Source organism: Tamandua tetradactyla, chromosome X (genome assembly GCF_023851605.1).
Source record: "Tamandua tetradactyla isolate mTamTet1 chromosome X, mTamTet1.pri, whole genome shotgun sequence".
Taxonomy (NCBI): domain Eukaryota; kingdom Metazoa; phylum Chordata; class Mammalia; order Pilosa; family Myrmecophagidae; genus Tamandua; species Tamandua tetradactyla.
In genome coordinates, this window is record NC_135353.1 from 22,482,130 (window position 1) to 22,500,843 (window position 18,714).

An 18,714-nucleotide genomic window follows, 5' to 3' on the forward strand; every position below is an offset into this window, starting at 1 on the left:
CAATTGTAAGATTCATAAGATATCTCCCTACATTTTCCTCTAACTGTTTTATGGTGTTAGACCTAATGTTTAGATCTTTGATTCATTTTGAGTTAACTTTTGTGTAGGGTGTGAGATATGGGTCTTCTTTCCTTCTTTTGCATATGGATATCCAGTTCTCTAGGCACCATTTATTGAAGAGACTGTTCTGTCCCAGGTGAGTTGGCTTGACTGCCTTATCAAAGATCAAATGTCCATAGATGAGAGGGTCTATATCTGAGCACTCTATTCGATTCCATTGGTCGATATATCTATCTTTATGCCAATACCATGCTGTTTTGACCACTGTGGCTTCATAATATGCCTTAAAGTCAGGCAGCGTGAGACCTCCAGCTTCGTTTTTTTTCCTCAAGATGTTTTTAGCAATTCAGGGCACCCTGCCCTTCCAGATAAATTTGCTTATTGGTTTTTCTATTTCTGAAAAATAAGTTGTTGGGATTTTGATTGGTATTGCATTGAATCTGTAAATCAATTTAGGTAGGATTGACATCTTAACTATATTTAGTCTTCCAATCCATGAACACGGTATGCCCTTCCATCTATTTAGGTCTTCTGTGATTTCTTTTAGCAGTTTTTTGTAGTTTTCTTTGTATAGGTTTTTTGTCTCTTTAGTTAAATTTATTCCTAGGTATTTTATTCTTTTAGTTGCAACAGTAAATGGGATTCGTTTCTTGATTTCCCCCTCCGCTTGTTCATTGCTAGTGTATAGAAATGCTACAGATTTTTGAATGTTGATCTTGTAACCTGCTACTTTGCTGTACTCATTTATTAGCTCTAGTAGTTTTGTTGTGGATTTTTCCGGGTTTTCTACGTATAGTATCATATCGTCTGCAAACAGTGATAGTTTTACTTCTTCCTTTCCAATTTTGATGCCTTGTATTTCTTTTTCTTGTCTAATTGCTCTGGCTAGAACCTCCAACACAATGTTGAATAATAGTGGTGATAGTGGACATCCTTGTCTTGTTCCTGATCTTAGGGGGAAAGTTTTCAATTTTTCCCCATTGAGGATGATATTAGCTGTGGGTTTTTCATTTATTCCCTCTATCATTTTAAGGAAGTTCCCTTGTATTCCTATCCTTTGAAGTGTTTTCAACAGGAAAGGATGTTGAATCTTGTCAAATGCCTTCTCCGCATCAATTGAGATGATCATGTGATTTTTCTGCTTTGATTTGTTGATATGGTGTATTACATTAATTGATTTTCTTATGTTGAACCATCCTTGCATACCTGGGATGAATCCTACTTGGTCATGATGTATAATTCTTTTAATGTGTTGTTGGATACGATTTGCTAGAATTTTCTTGAGGATTTTTGCATCTATATTCATTAGAGAGATTGGCCTGTAGTTTTCTTTTTTTGTAATATCTTTGCCTGGTTTTGGTATGAGGGTGATGTTGGCTTCATAGAATGAATTAGGTAGTTTTCCCTCCACTTCGATTTTTTTGAAGAGTTTGAGGAGAGTTGGTACTAATTCTTTCTGGAATGTTTGATAGAATTCAGATGTGAAGCCATCTGGTCCTGGACTTTTCTTTTTAGGAAGTTTTTGAATGACTGATTCAGTTTCTTTACTTGTGATTGGTTTGTTGAGGTCATCTATTTCTTCTTGAGTCAAAGTTGGTTGTTCATGTCTTTCCAGGAACCCGTTCATTTCCTCTAAATTGTTGTATTTATTAGCGTAAAGTTGTTCATAGTATCCTGTTATTACCTCCTTTATTTCTGTGAGGTCAGTAGTTATGTCTCCTCTTCCATTTCTGATCTTATTTATTTGCATCCTCTCTCTTCTTCTTTTTGTCAATCTTGATAAGGGCCCATCAATCTTATTGATTTTCTCATAGAACCAACTTCTGGCCTTATTGATTTTCTCTATTGTTTTCATGTTTTCAATTTCATTTAATTCTGCTCTAATCTTTGTTATTTCTTTCCTTTTGCTTGCTTTGGAATTAGTTTGCTGTTCTTTCTCCAGTTCTTCCAAGTGGACAGTTAATTCCTGCATTTTTGCCTTTTCTTCTTTTCTGATATAGGCATTTAGGGCAATAAATTTCCCTCTTAGCACTGCCTTTGCTGCGTCCCATAAGTTTTGATATGTTGTGTTTTCATTTTCATTCGCCTCGAGGTATTTGCTAATTTCTCTAGCAATTTCTTCTTTGACCCACTTGTTGTTTAGGAGTGTGTTGTTGAGCCTCCATGTATTTGTGAATTTTCTGGCACTCTTTGACTTTTTGACAGATTTGCTGTCCTAATTAAGTTCTGTGTAGACAAATAGAGTTAAATCCTGGTTTCATACTTTATTCGGGGTTTGGATATTATTACAGAGATCAGAGTCGTTTCAATTGAGGGATTGAAGAGGGCAATAGGGAAAGGAAGGAATTAAATTAAGGTGAGACAAAGTATTAACAGTTTGCAAGGCAGCGAGTGAAACCATTATTAAGGGCTTGTCTCACCTAGACAATAGCATAGACCTTTCTAACTCCTTAGAAGATGAGAAATTATTTTAAGAGACACCTTTAAGGTGTCAAGCCCTTAACATCTTTTATGAAGAGCCCTGCCAATGAAGCAGGCCTGAACACTAAGGAACATTTTATTTTGTAATCCTGCTCTTCATAACTCTAGCAAACTGGGGCTGTTTACACAAGAATTTCTGAGAAATGTATGCAAACCAAAAGAATGCTGTATTTTACTAACAAAAAATTTAACAACTTATTTGGGAAAATGTATATTGTAATAATTTAAGTAAGCCTTTTCACCGTACTATAACAAGTTTGCATTCTCTGAAGACATTCTGGTGTTTTGGGAATGTGTTGCATATTGGAATAATCTTTTTTAAAAAACATTTTTCTTGATATATCTTCATGCACCATACATTCCATACATGGTGTACAATTAATGGCTCACAATATCATCACATAGTTGTGTATTCATCTCTATGATGTTTTTTAGAACATTTGCATCACTCCAGAAAAAGAAAAAAGCCCCAAACATCCCAGGTAAGGGAAGCCCTTACCCTTCCCTCTCATTGACCACTAGTATTAAAATCTACCCACTTTTTTTTACTCCTTATTCCCCTATTATTTATTTCATGACCTTATTATTATTATTTTTTTACTCATCTGTCCATACCCTTGATAAATGGAGCATCAGACACAAGATTTGCACAATCACATTGTGTGCCTGTTTGGTCACATTGTAAAAGCTATATAGTTATGCAATTCGCTTCAAGAATCAAGGATACTAGAATACAGTTCAACAGTTTCAGATATTTCCTTCTGGCTTTTATAATCCACTAAAAACTGACAAGGGATATCTATATAAGCATAAGAATAACCTCCAGAATGACTTCTCAACAGCATTTGAAATCTCTCAGCCACTGAAAGTTTATTTTGTCTCATTTCTCTCTTCCCCCTTTTAGTCAAGAAGGCTTTCTCAATCCCACGATGCCAGATCCTCGCTCATTCCCGGGAGTCATGTCCCGTGTAGTGGGGAAAGCAGTGAGTTCACATGCCAAGCTGACTAAAGAGAGAGGCCACATCTGAGCAATAAAGTGGTTCTCTGGAGGTGTTGCCTAGGCATAATTATAAGTAGGCTTAACTACTTCTTTGCAGATATAGGCTTCATAGGGGTGAATCCCAAGATAGAGGGCTCAGCCTATTATATTGGTTGTCCCCCATTCTTGTGAGAATGTCAGGAATTCCCCAGGTGGGGAAGTTTAAAATTTCCTCCTTTCTCCCCTGTCCCTCAAGAGAACTTTGCAAATACATTTTTATTTTCTGCCCAAATTACTCTGGGATATATTGGGGCATCATAGGAACCTGTAAAAATCAACAAGATCTTGCCTCTATTCAAGGTTCCATGTAATTATGGTGTTTGAATAAACCGACCATACAAGTTAGATTAGATAGTGTGCTACTGAAAATATAAATTTTACACCAAATAAACATTTCTTCCTTTGGTCTCATACTGAGAAGTTGAAGTTTTAAAATATAGACCATAGCATTTTTTACCCTATATTATGATTTACCTTAGTCCTATCCAGATCAGTTGCATTCATATCTAAAATTGAAGTCTGATCGCTTTTCATCATTTTTAACAGTTGCTGTATGGGGTGATTCTGACTTTCATAACTTCATAGCTCTAACTCTGTGTCTCAGATGTCATACAAATACCTGAAGTTCCAGGGAACGACCAGGCTATACAAAAATTGCTCAGCATCTCCGAATTTAGAAATAACAGTTACAATTCCAGGATAGATATGACTGCTATAAGAGCTTACAATTTAGGAACCTTTACAGTAGGCCTTAACCTGATAACCCATGCTCTTTATTTCTATTCTCTGAGTCTGTATATTGTAGTTAGTCCATATGAGTGAGGCATGGTAATATTTGTCTTTTTGTTTCTGACATTTCATTCAACACGTTGTCCTCAAGGTTTCCCCTATACTGAGAGAATCTTGATGTGGGATTTTAAAAATCACCTTCAAAAAAAGTAACAGAATGGAAAACAATGTTTTAAGGGTTGATGTACCTCAGGGTGACTTCTTTGTTTGCCACATTTTATATAGCGTCCTTTTTATTTCTTACCTTAAAACAAGTTTATGCATGAATGCCTGGTATGTACTAGGTGTTCAGTAAATATCTGTTGAATGAATAATGAATGAATGAAGTTTAGAAAATTTATTTTAGATAGTTTGTATCTTTAATCATTTACCTGTAGATTTTCAAGAGTTGGCTTTTATTTATAGAACTGACTCAGTTTCTGAATGCTAAAATAGAGCATGTTCCAAGTTTTTTTTTTTTTTGAAAAAAAGAAAAGAAAAGAAAATTAAAGATGTGAAAGTTTAGGTCCCATGATGCCATATAGAACGGTTTTACTGCTTTTCTAGTTCCCAGGCCACTTCTTATTTCTTCTACTAAACACACTCTTGATTTCATTGGGCTTTCAAAAGTGTGATATTTGCACATTGGGACTCTCTAATTGTGATTTTCGCCCACGTGATACCTGGCAGTAACTTAACTTCCTTTTGTGAGGTGTTGGGGATTGAATCATGTCCCCTACAAAAGACATGCCCTGGTCTCCACCCATGGTCCAATGGGTGTGAACCCACTGTGGATAGAATCTTAAAAGGTATTATTAGTTAAGGTTCCACAAATTGAATGAGGGTGAGTCTTAATCCAATATGGCTGAAGTCCTTATATGTGAAGGGAATTGAACAGAGAGAAACTAGAAGTCAGTGGAACCCAGAAAAGAAAAGAGAAGATGCTTCCAAGGACTGAGTAAAGAAAGGAGAAGATGTTTCCAAGGACTAAGAAATAATTGCCAGCAGCCAGCCCCACAACGCCACAGTCTTTGGGGGGAAAGCATCACCCTGCTGATACCTCAATTTTGGAGTTCTTCTAGCCTCAAAACTGTGAGCCAAACAATTTCCATTGTTTAAGCCAACCCATTGTATGGTATTATGTATATATTTGCAGCCAGGAAACTAATAAGTGAAGTAAATGCTTTGTCAGCATTCTTCATTTCTCTGAAGTGATTCAAATTCAAATTTATAAAAGCAGAATTTATTTTACCAAGAGATGGAATTTATATGAGCCCCGATTCATCAAGTGCTACTAGAAAAAAAATTAACTTTTTTCCTTCCTTCCTTCTGGGAAAGGCATACCAGAAGGATAGGTGTTTCTGATGGAAAAAAATTTGTGTGTAAATTTTAAGTTGGTAGGAAAGACTAGCAGTCAGTCAATAAGTACTTGTTCACAGTTTATATGATGAGTGCCATGCCTGGGACTGTAGGCTCCTGCCTACTGGAGCTTTATAGCTTAGTTGGGAAGGAGCAATATATACTGTATATGTGAAATAGTGACATTTAACAGTATATAAAAGTCTTGACTAGGTATCTGAGTTAGTGGTTCCAGAGTCTAGAGCATAAATGAAATAGGAATTCAGAAAAAGGGGAACCCATGATGTACTGAGGTGTAGTATTTGGGGAAGACCCCATGGAAGGAAATGATTTGGGATGGGACCTAAAGGAGAGCTAGGATTTAAATAGTTGAGGGAACTTTCATAAGGAAAAGTATGACTATGTGAGAGAGGCAAAGCGAAAAAAACAGAGGGTTCTGGGGCAAACAAGGAAATGACTGTAAGGGATGATGGGCTTACTAGAGAGGAGCCGGTTGGAGAAAAAGTTTGAATGGCAGCCTGAGGAGTGTGAACTTGATCTTGAAGGTCTCTAATAGGCGTGGTTGCACTAGACCTTTAATGAATGGATCACTTTGTTTTGAGAGACGTGGATGGCAACTGAAGCACCATTCCTGATGTCTCTGATGTTTGAGCTTCTATACCTACCTCACAGTGTTTAGATGATTTCCTAGGTACAAATCCTGTTTGGAATAATATGGAGTAAAAATTAATTAATTACTAAGTTGAGGTCTGTTAAGAATTGATGAGCATCTCTAAAAACGATCTACTTTTGAACAAATGGTTCACATATAGACTTAAGTAAGGAGTGCTAAAAGTTCTTGCACAATGAATGACTGAAAGTGACCTCTGAAGAAAGAAAATGGTAGTAAATTTGACACCACACACTTCCCACCTAGATTAGCTGATGTAAATGACACTTTGGGCACGTGATTTAAAATCTTTCAAATTGCCTTTTACCACTTCTTGCTTCAGGTGAATTTCTTTGCCGTATTTGTCAGGTACAACTGTTCTCTGTCTCTAACTTGGGGCTGATTTTAGAGCATGAGTATGAACAGGTGAGAGTGCCTTGTCATTTAGAAAAGTCACTCTACAACATAATGGTTAAAAGAAATTATAGCAAATTCCAGCAAAACAGTAAAATGCCACAATTCTTTCCAGCTACTCTTCTCTGTATACTTTGGCCATGTTGCTTTGTGGTAAGATTTAAAGGAACCTGTTTTAACTAGGTGAGTCAGTAATTGTGGACATCACCCATACTCTGCTCAATAAATCCACAACCATAGAGTTTTTAAATTTGGTTATCATAATGGTCGTGGGACTTAATTTTACAGATAACTCAAGGGTATCTTATTTTAGAGAGCAGATATGTTCTTGGAAAGTTGCATGGAAATTGATTTTTTTCTTAATTAAGCTACTTGTTTCTGACTTTACTATAATTTTAGTTATGCTTTGTCTTCAGTTATGATTATTCATCTTTTGGCAAGAGCTTCTAAACTTTCAATCAATCATCCAATATTTATTGAGCGCTTACCATGTGATGGGTACTCTTTTTTGGCTTTTTTTCTTTTTTTTAACATGGGCAGGCATCGGGAATTGAACCCAGGTCTCTGGCATGGCAGGTGAGAACTCTGCCTGCTGAACCACCGTGGCCCGCCCTAATGGGCATTCTTTTAGGCAATGGGGATACAGAAGTGAAAAACAATATAAACTGGCTTCATAGGGCTTGTATTTTAGACATAATTTATATTTAAGTTTCTCTGCTGGAACATTCTGTTGACCAACCAATGATAATTATCTAACAAGTGTTTCATATATATTGAATATTGTGCCAGGGCTGTGGGGGAATTTGAACTGAAAAGAGCGCCCCTTTTAATTGGTAATCCAGGACTGATCTTAAGACCCAAAGAATAAATAAGAGAACATTATTGTGATAGATAATTGAAGACTTTAGTGTGGAGTGTCTATACAGGGGATGAGGCTGTAGCCATTCAGGAGAAAGATAAATGAAGGCAGGTTCAATGGAGGACTTTATGGAAGGCAACAGATGAAAGTGCCAGAAGAGCTGGCTGCTTAAAGCAAGCTGCAGCAACTCATTTTTTCATTGCCCTTTTCACTCCCTAATCTCTGTGTGGGGTTCATTTAAACCAGTCTTACTTGTGCATGGGATTCGTGGTGAATCTGTTGTTTCTCCCAGGCTTTTGGGCTCTAACCCTAAATCACAGTAGGTTCCTAGGAAAGGAGGGGCTGCAGAAGCCAAATTTTTACAGGTGATTCCCTTCTTAAGTCCTCCCTGGGGCAGAAGCTGTCAACTGTTGAATTTCTGAGGATATTCCCATAGTCTTCATACGTACAGCTTGATTGTCTCATCTTGGAGATTTCTAAAATAAAAATAAATAAATAAATAAATGTCTAGAGTGTTTGTTTATATGAAAGGACAAAGGAAAAGCATAAAGGCCCTTGGGTGTTGATTTAGGAACACGTGGCCAGGTGTTCTTCGATTTAAAAATGGATTATTTTCTAAAAGTTCATGGGTGTGTTATTGTTAGCAAATAGAAAATATTTTCTCATCACAAAAATGTTCTGCACAGTGGTTATGTTTCTGGCTAGTCCACAACAGCTTGTTTAATGCCTAATGTGCCTGAACTATAGAACTCAGAGAGACTAAGTGGCAGGTATGACGTTATTTCTCTGTGAAAATGTGTTCCGCATTCCAATTTGAAACACTAGGACTACAGTCCCTTTCTCTGAAGGGGTGGGGGTGGGGGTGGTAAGGAGGATGCCCCCCAAATCTGGCATACAGCTGCTCCAGCAGCTGAGGCATCACCCGTCCACCCCCACTCCTCAAAACTGGCAGCTAGTGTGGCTCCTGCCAAGGCTCTGGGGACAGGAGCACAGGAGGAGGGGCAGGGGGCTGGCCACGATGGCTGGCAGTGAGGCAGCTGGTTCTCAGCCTCCAGCTTCCTGTCCTTGGCTTGGCAAGCTCTATTGAGAAGAGAGATTTCGTCTTTCCCTTTCTTCATGCCTATTCTCTTTCTGGTGAGATTTTTCCCAGCCAGTTGCTCTCTCTCTCTCTCTCTCTTCCTCTCTCTATCTGTCTCTCTCTCAAATCTTGTGACCGTTCCTACCAAGATGCCTATATCATTCTCTATTCATTCCTTTTTTTCCTGAATTCTTAATACTCAACAAAGATAAATGTGTGCTATGGAGGTAGCCTTTCCCCGCCCCACAAAGTAGTGCTGACAGGGAAGAATGGAGGCCATTAGGTGTGACACAGTGATGGGTGATGCTGGTGATGCCAAAGTGGCCTGTGGGGAATGAATTTGGTGACTTTGAAATGAAGAGTGAGAGGTGAAAGATCATACTCGGATCTTTGCTGCTCCCACAGGAGCTCTATGGAGGTAAATTTCCTGGGTGTGGATTCTAGGAGGACCAAATAAACTGGGAGCCCATATTACTCATGTAAAGTGACTCTATATCCAAGGACAGAAGAACATGGGTATTTAAAGTTGTCCACAATCACAATCTAAATCCCACTCTGCAGTGGCATCAAGATACAGCCAGAATTTACAAATAGGTCATTTTAAAAGAGATGACATTTTGAAAAAGCAACTAATAAATGGTCAATGATCACATGAGACTGTGGTACCCCAGTCTCCCTTTGTTTTGATTCTGTGCTATATAACACATTTCTAATTATGATTTGTCTTATCATGAAGATTTCTTTATTGGGAGGAACTACTCTGGCCAGAAAACACGACTTACAACTGCTCAGCAGTGATAAAGCCGGGATTAGAGTCAAAGTTTTCTGACATCCACACTAGTGCTCATTTGAATGCACTGTATGTTATTGCAGCTACATGCACAATTCGGATCTTGTTCCCTAAATCGCAGAAATAGAGAGAAAGGGAGGAAACAAGAGCAGAGTAGAGAGCAGGGTTTCCTCTCCTAAGTTAGCTCCATATCCAAATAGGAACCCTCATTATTTAAAATCAGGCAGGGCACAGATGCCATCCACTGCATTCTAGTAAGTGGATACTAGTGGGTGAGTCCAATTTTTGAACTAAGAGCAATGTTTGTTGCTGACTTTGTGACTGCTTTTAGTTGAAGCTCTGAGGAAGCATCCCAGGTTGCATCTGCAGAGCCGGAGCAGTGCCACCCAGTGCAATATGACTAAGCAGCTCAGCTTGGCTTGCTCTGTCGCACTATGTAATGGCATTTCCTCTAAAGTTCAGGGGTTAACAAAGGCAGTGTGCTCAGCTGTGAGAACTAGAGTATGATTCAAGATGAGCCAGGTTGATTTAAGATTTCGTCCAATAAGAAAAATAAGAACAGGGAGAGCTGAAATGTTCCTCAAATATTTGTAATCTTAAAAAAAAAATTTTTGTATGTGGACCTGATACATAAACCATGTCTCTGTGAGTCCACTAAATCATTTGTTTTTTGGTTGATTAGGTTTTTGTGGGTGTCATAACAGTTGAGTGATGGAGCCCATATGATCACCTCAAACCCTAAATTAACTTTAAATAAAAGTTGATTGGTTGGTACTGAAGCCGCATGATTTTAGAGACATAACCCAGATGAAGTTGCTTGGTTCTGAACTAGAATAGAATATGGCTTCTTCTCTTAATGAGGATATGGCTGGGGCTGTGACTGGTTAACTCAGGTGATTAGAGCACGATGCCAGAGAAGTCAGGGTGCTGAATGTCAGATGTGTCTTGCAACTGCAGGCTGGACCCCCACCCACCCAGCACTTCACAGATGTGGGCTGGGGCTTGCAAGCTGCACCCAGATGAATGAGTACAAGTAGTCAGGGCAGCTCTTCCCTGCTTCTGGCAAACATGGCCCGGTACCTGCTGGGTCAGTGTTGTCCCTTGGAATGGAAGGAGAATGCAGGAACTAGGCATGGTCCCCATGCAGACAGCCTTGTCATGTGGAAGATTTTCTCTTTGGCCACAATTAGCTGAATTAGTCATCTTAGAGGTTGAAACAAACTAGCTGCAGGTGGTACAGATGCCACTTTTATTGACAATGGGAAGGGATTTCTTTTTATATATAAACCAACAGATTTCTTTTTCATTCTTTTTATGTCTCATTGAAACATAAAGTATGCATGCAGGACTAAAATATCCTTCAGGGCACCTTCTTGTTCATTTTTATTGACTCGATCACTTTGTTGCTCAGACACTTAAACACTCGGAGTCTCAGTTTGCTCATCTGCAAAATGCAGGAAATAGTTGTACCTACATCTCAGGATTGCTGGGAGAATCAAATGGAATGAAAAACAAACAAATAAATAAATATATTGTCAGGCATGTTGCTGGGTACGTAGCAAGGGCACAGTGAATCAGTAAATAGTAGCTATTCTAATTAAGATTAGCAAAGAAATGGAACAAGGCCAGGGATTGGGGAGAATTTCTTCTCAGGTGTTTCCTTGTTTTTGCCAGTTTAGGGAAACTGTCATAAAATAGCATACATGCTGTATTACTTTGAAAGCTGCCAGAATGCAATATAAGAAATGGAATGGCTTTCACAAAGGGGAATTTAATAAGTTACAAGTTTACAGTTCCAAGGAAGTGAAAGTGTCCAAATTAAGGCACCAACCAGAGATTACCTTCATTCAAGAAAGGTCAATGGGTCACGAACACCTCTGTCAGCTGGGAAGTCACGTAGCTGGCATCTGCTTGTCCCTTGGTCCTGGGCTCTGTTGCTTTCAGCCTCTGTTTCTGTGGGGGTTCCTCACTTGGCTTCTCCAGGGCTGGCTTTCATCTCTTGGTTCTCTCCAGGTTCTGACTTGCTTAACGTCTCCTGGCAATGTCTGCTGGGATCCAAACATCTCCAAACATCCTTGTCTCTGTTCTCCACATGTTCGCATCTGTGTCAGCTCAGCTGTGAAGTTTCTGTCGGCTCTGAGGCTTCTGTCCTTTCTCTAGGCTATGTCGTTTCCTACTCTTTCCAAAATGTTTCCTTTTTTAAAGGATTCCAGTAAGCTAATCAAGACCCACCAGAAATGGTGGAGTCACATCTCCATCTAATCAATGGTCATACCCACAATTGGGTGTGCCACATCTCTGTGGAGATAATCTAATCAGAAGCTCCCAAATTACAGTGTTGAATCAGGATTAGAAGAAATGACTGCCTTCACAAGATTGAATCAGGATTAGAGCATGGCTTTTCTGGGGTGCATAATATTTTCAAACCAGCACACATGTTGAAACTGAGAACTACTCCAAAAGGATCTATTCATAAAGCCACAAAAATATGAACTTCTGTACAGTTTATACTGGAAGATCCCCAGCAATTCAGAATTAACACCTGCTATTTAGTGAATGGAAAATAGGTTTTGCTGTCATTGCAGATACCCAAAATGGAAAAATGTTGGGAAAGATTTTAAAATTAAATGTCTTGTCTAATTTCATCTGCTGGTGTAAGATTGGACTTTGAATTGGCTCTATGTATATACTAAAAAAAACTTAACTCAGATTTAATACTTGTCTCTCATTACTTACCCAGAGTAGTAGATAATTTTATCTTTTTGTTATTGTTGTTGTTATACTTGAATCTTGCCTCATCCAGTTGCAAGAATGGTACCTTGAGGGAGGGAGCCCTGCTGTTTATTTGATCTTCACCTATCCAGCTGGAACTAACTGACTTATTTCTGTGCCATCTACCTCTGGACCAAAATAGGTATTAGGAAAGTTAAGCTAATCTGGGACTCAGTCATATGCCAGAGACACTAAACAGGTTAGTGAGGCTTGTACAAGGACTAGAGATGACATATTGGATAATCACATACAGCATAGATATATAATTTTGCATTACTTATTAACAGGTCCCAGTGTTTTGCAGAGGAAAATGGGCACTGGTTCTCCATTTTGCATGTATGAAAAATGAGATTAGTTCTAGGCAAATGTTCTCTATTGTAACTTAATTTTTCCTCATTTTCTTCCCACTCCCAGTTGGACCCTGGTGTCCTTGGACTTTTTCCACATCATCATTTCTAAACTTGGTCTCATACCTCTCATTTCCACTTAGGTATGAATGACTAATAACAGCTGAAAGTATTACCTTCCCTTCAAATAATATTTCTATTTTAGTAGGAACCTTATGGAAGAGGTCTGGGGTGGAATTTCAAATATCATTCAGTTTGGGGCTTGGGAGGGTATGATGCAGTGGAGGGTGTTGGTGGTTATATCTGATCTTCTGATTGCTTGGAAATCATAACCCTCAAGCATTGCTTTCTGTACTAGAATCTAGAGGCCTCTTCAAACTTCCTGTGTAGCTTCTAAATGCTACAAGAAAGGCTTGCAGTGAGAAAAGCTGTGTCCATGGGGAAACTCTAGTATATTGGAGCTTTCTCAAAGGGGAACTTTGTACAGTCCCAGGCAACTTCCCTCAAGCAGATGCAATAACTCATGTTGATGTACATTTTCTTTTCTAATCAGATTATTTGTTCTCAAATCCAGGCAAGTACCAGTACCAGTGCCAGTGAATAATACCAGTGTTGCCACCTATAGGCAGTCAATTAACTTGGATAAGGCCTAATATAAAAAAGGAAGGAGGAGATTTTCACCACAGCTTTTACTCTGAGTCCTTACTCTGCTAATCTTTACTTCTGCTTATTATTTTAGACTACTCATCTCCACCACACCCACCTAAAACACACATCCACATGCACCCACACACTCACACTCTCATTAGGAATTATGGGCTAAAAAAACAAGAGGATTTTTTGCCTCATTATCATTTTGGTATGTACATCATGAGCATGTTCCCGTTCAATCCGTGTTCTAAGGGGACTTCCATAAGTTTGGAATCCCCCAGGATGCTGGACGCTCTCTCCAAAGTCTATTGCATCTTGTTCATGCAGGCTTTGGGAGATTAAAAGAGAGCTCCTATCAATTTATTCTTGGAAAACTTTGAATTTTTTTAAATTTATTTAGAAAAACTTTGAATTTTGTCTTGTAGTATTCAGAAACATATTTGATCACAGTGTCAATTAGCTCTTTAGAAATATTAGCTCTTGACTACAAGTATATCAGTGTCTCATTTTTAGGGGCATTTGGGCTCTTCAGTCACATTAAGTTCGAATGCAAAATGTTAATTGATTAAATGAATGGTAGATTTGTGAGCCCTAAAATAGATAGATTTGTGTAGGTTCACATTTGCAAATATTATCTATATTGACCCACCAAATTTGAAAAAATGTGGATATTTTTATATTTCCATTCTAGAGTCAGATTTTAGGTCTTCAAGATTATGTATCGAAAAATAGAAGACAAAAATTTGTCTTGACATGGCTCCCAGAAAATATGCAGATTAGAAATAGAACAAATGGCTCTACCTAATGGAAAGACAGACCCTTCAAAATCTTAGGCCCATTACTAATCACATCCCACACGAAAGGTACATTTTATTCCCATCATCACATTTGGGAGAAAAATGATGCAATCTGTTTTCTTCAAAAAACTTCTAGACATTCTGGAACGAATTGCTTTTAGACGGGGCATTTCCACCCAGAAGGTGTGCATCTGTTTACATATAGACATATAGATAAGTATATCTACAACGTTGACTGGCAAATTGATAGATTAATGTGCTTGTGCTTGAGAATACTTGTAGTCTCTGAATCTCAATACATTTTCATGCATTTAATACAAATAAGTGGATTTGAAGCAACAACAAATGACTGGTACCTTCCCTAGGGATCACAACATATCAGAATGATGGTATTTAGTGTTTTCTTGCTGAGAGTTGATTAGTATCAAGAAAGCCATAAAAGTCACTTGAGGCCAAGAAGAACCCATAGGTTCAGGCAAGCAAAGGTTCAAATCCATGAAGCTCAGCTGAGAGAGACAGGGTCAGGCAGAGGAAACCAGGTACTGAGGCTAGGAAGCAAAAGGAAGACCTCAGTAGAAATTTTGGGTTTCCTGGAGTTGAAATCCTAGGTTGTTTCTATCCAGTGATTAGAAGTAGGGAAGAAAGGGAGCAGTGGGAAAGGAGCTACCACAGTGCCTGTTCTGAGTGTAGTTAATAAACTGTAAAAATGAACACAACTATCAAAAAAACCCTACACCTTCTTGTTTGTGGACTGTTGAGGACATTCTGTAGGTGACGGGCATTAACTGTAACCCATGCATATGAGTTTCCGTACCGGCTGAGAGTATTGATATGTTCAGGTCAGAAGAAAAGGTCTGAGTACACACTGTGTATTTCCTGGTGGGTGCTGTGTTCTCTGCTTGGCTTTCATTTCCCATTACAGCTTCTCTCTGACTCACTGATGGCCTGCCACATGTCATTAGGCGGCTCAGCTGCCGCTTTCATTTCTCCCAAAGGTATACAGAAATTTGCCTCTTGGCTTTTATATTTTTTCTCTTGAGCACTGGAGGAAGGGCCTTTTGATAGTTGTGTTTGTTGAGTTGAATGCTTACAGTGTCTCACAGTTTCAATTTTCCTTTCTCATAGGTATTTGATCCTGATGACCTTTATTCAGGGGTCAATTTCTCCAAGGTTCTGAGCACTCTTTTAGCTGTCAACAAAGCAACAGAAGGTAAGCAAGGGCTTGTGATTTGTGAGTTCTGGGTGGCAGTTTTGGATCCATGTGTTTCAGATTACTCTAGGAGCTAACCATGGCCAAAATTGCTAGATTGTTACAAATTTCCCCTTTCCTCCCATATAGACCCCAATAGATGTCAAATGCTTTATTTTTTATGGTTTGGAATTTAAACACAATAATAGGGTGGGTAAAGGGTATGGGATTTTTTTTTTAAGTAATGAAATGGTCTAAAATTGATTATGGTGATGAAAGCACAACTACGTGGTAATACTATGAACCATTAATTCTGCAATTTGGGTGGCTTGTATGATGCGTGACTCTATCTCAATAAAACTGCTAAAAAAAGAATTTGAACATAACTACCACAAATGTCATTCTAATGCTCTTAATATAAGGATAAGAACCAATAAATTATTTCATTCAAGGCTGTTGAATAACCAAATGAACATAACAGGACAGAAAATAAAAAGAAAAAGACCAGTTCCCTTTTTCATAAAGTTTACAAAATACGACTGCTACTTCCCCTTCCCCACTAGAATTATTTTTCTCATAGTTTTCCACTTGTCTTTATACATGTAGAGGAACCCCTCAGTAACCTTGCATTGGAGATGAAACCTCAGGTACATAGTACATGAACAGAGTATCTTTTGTTTAAACATTTAATACCCACCACATTGCAAGTATTAAATATAAATTTTAGTAAATGCAAAGATAATGATAAACTTAGAGTGTAACTTCACTCTTTCTGTGCTATAGTATCTTACTTATGACTGGGTAATAATCATAGATTAAGAGCTTTGAGCCCTTCCAATGGGTCTAGGCTGTCCTAAGGGTTATGGGTGGTCTCATTCAGTCTTTGAAACAACCCTGGGGGTGGGTATTATAATTATTAGGTCCATCATCTTACAAATAAGGAATCTTTGGCCCACAGTTGCCCAAATGAAAGGTAATTTGCAAGAGCTGGGATTCAAACCCACGTTCGACTGACTCTGGAGCCGTTATAACCAAACACAGATCTTATAGCTCAGACTGTAGGTCTGGAGAGTCAATAGGCTGTGTGCTCAGCACTCCCATGTACTACAAAGGAAGTGTAAGATATGGTCCTCACCCTTGAGAAAATTAGTCTATTTAGGGAGTGTTAACTTACACACGTGAAACAATTAGAGAGCAAGAACAGACAATATAATCAAGAGCCAAATAGAATGGAGCATCTAGGAAGCTATCAAATAATTATAGTTTTAGTCAAAAGAGCTGTATATAATAACAATAAATGTAAAAATACTTCTCTGAAGTTGTTCTTCTGCTATTTGGAAAAAAAAATGCTTTTGAGCTATTGCAAGGCATATAGCAGAAAAGTACAGCTAATTCAAGTAACTATATTTAACACACATGACAACTATCCAGTTCTGGGCAGGGAGGATCGTATAATTCTAACATTATGCCACACAAATTATATGTTCCTTTGCCAAACTCTCCTAGCAAGTTTTACAGTCTTTTCCCTTGCCGCAGATATTTATAAAAACACAAGGAGGTGAAAGTTAAAACCCACGGCATCAAAGAAATTACTTGGATACTGAGCTTGTCGCCTAGGGAATGTTTGGTCTTTAGGCTTTTGTAGTTTATATCTTTTAAAAATAAATGCAGGGGAAAAGAACCCTCATTTGAAGTTGTCAAGAAGCCAGCTTCTCTCTCGAGTATAATGAAAACACTCAGCTCAGCTCTGGTCCAACCAAATTTCACAAGGTTTGAGGGAAGAGAAGACTCCTAAGTTTGCTTTTTAAACATTGTTCAGTTATCAAGACTGCATCTTCCCCCCCCCACACTCCTTCTCATACACACACCACACACACACGCACACAAACACACACATGCACCAGGCACGGGGAGATTTTATATTATCTATGCCATACATTTTATTATATGTGAGTAAGAAAAGAACCACTCTGTTATGGGCCAAAAAACAAAGAGAGAAATTTGAAATATTTCGAAGTAATAAGAGCCACAAACAGCTGTTTGGTATACCAATATAGTTCTGCCTTGGATAACAGGGCATACTGTTGCAACTGGCTCAGGAGGGAAGAGTTGCAGGGAAATGGGTTAAGAGAAAATGTGGTTCTGTCGCTGTTTTTCATTCTACTGGAGAGCAATGGCCAGTAAGGTTAAGAAAAAGAAGCTTGTCAGTAAAAGGGAAGTGGGGGGATAAAATGTTCATTGGCATGTGCATAATATCAGAATTATGGCGAGGTTGCCTTTGATAATGCCCCATGACTATACATGTTTTTCTAACATGAGTGGCTCCCTTTACCATGCCTTCTCCTCTTTTCACAGATCAACTATCAGAAAGACCATGTGGACGTTCCTCTTCTCTTAGTGCTGCTAATAGTTCTCAGACAAACCCACAGGGAGCAGTTTCTAGCACAGCTCCAGGACTGCAGAGGCAGTCAAAGGCAGTGGTAAGTATAGTTCCTGATTTCCCCCTACTTCTTTTAAAATCTGTAAAATTAGATCGATATCCCAGACATTTCTCCATCCATATTTGGCGAGATAGACCGTGTTTGTCTTGAGTGTTAATAGAAAACTCATTTTAGACTTAGCACCAATTCAGTCTGGCCCAATCAGAACAAATTGAACACATGTGAAACAAGAGTCAGAAGCTCGGGGTTGAAGCCCCAGCTCTGTTTTTCCTAGAATTGGGCAAGTTAGTTAACCGAAAATGCTATGCTAATATAATGGCCACTATAACTACTTTCTGATGGCAGTTTGCAGTTATTTACCCTACCCCTAGGGATATTAGGAGAATTAAATAGTGCCTGGCACATAGTAAGTAAGCAATAAATATTAGTTGCTAGTATCATCATTATTTTTTTCTTTCGATTTCTATCGAACAAGCCCCAATTAAAATATCAGCCTGTGATGAACTTCTATATTGATATTGCCCAGTTATTTTTGGATGTGGTCTTATAGGGAGATTTTATTTGGGAGTCAACAGCCCATCTTCCAATCTTTGAGTGAAACCTTTATTCCCCATCAAAAGCTTTAAGCCATCATGAGTTTCAGAATCACCTAGAGGTAGTTCTTAACCTTTTTGAGGTCACAAATCCCTTTGAGAAGCTAATGAACACTATAATCCCACACACCTTGGACCCTCTCAAATTGTATACAAAATCTGTGAATGTACTCATGGAACATGTGTCTGGGGCAAAGATCCATTTTGCTCTTCAGCATCTCAAAGGGATTTGTGACCTCAAGAAATTAAGCCCAAACCATGGGTGGCAGGCAAAGAGCTGCTACAATTAGGTAAATATGGGATAATTTGATCTTTACTTATGACTTTGTCTTAGCCAAATTAAGATATTCTTAGTAATTGAGAAGTGGGAGGCAGATTTCATGAGCGTGGGCTAGAGATATAACCAATTTTATTTTTTTGGATAAAT

General features: G+C 38.5%; 1 protein-coding gene across 4 annotated transcripts in view; it reads left to right on the forward strand.

Moving 5' to 3' along the window:
* The window catches only part of ARHGEF6 (Rac/Cdc42 guanine nucleotide exchange factor 6), a 166,260-nt gene that overhangs the window by 18,394 nt on the left and 129,152 nt on the right, over window positions 1-18,714 (forward strand). For all 4 annotated transcript variants that reach the window (XM_077145354.1, XM_077145353.1, XM_077145355.1 and 1 more), the window contains 2 exons: window positions 15,190-15,274; window positions 17,609-17,733. In XM_077145354.1, coding sequence (XP_077001469.1) covers window positions 15,190-15,274; window positions 17,609-17,733 — 210 coding nt within the window. The remainder of the gene's footprint in view (window positions 1-15,189; window positions 15,275-17,608; window positions 17,734-18,714) is intronic.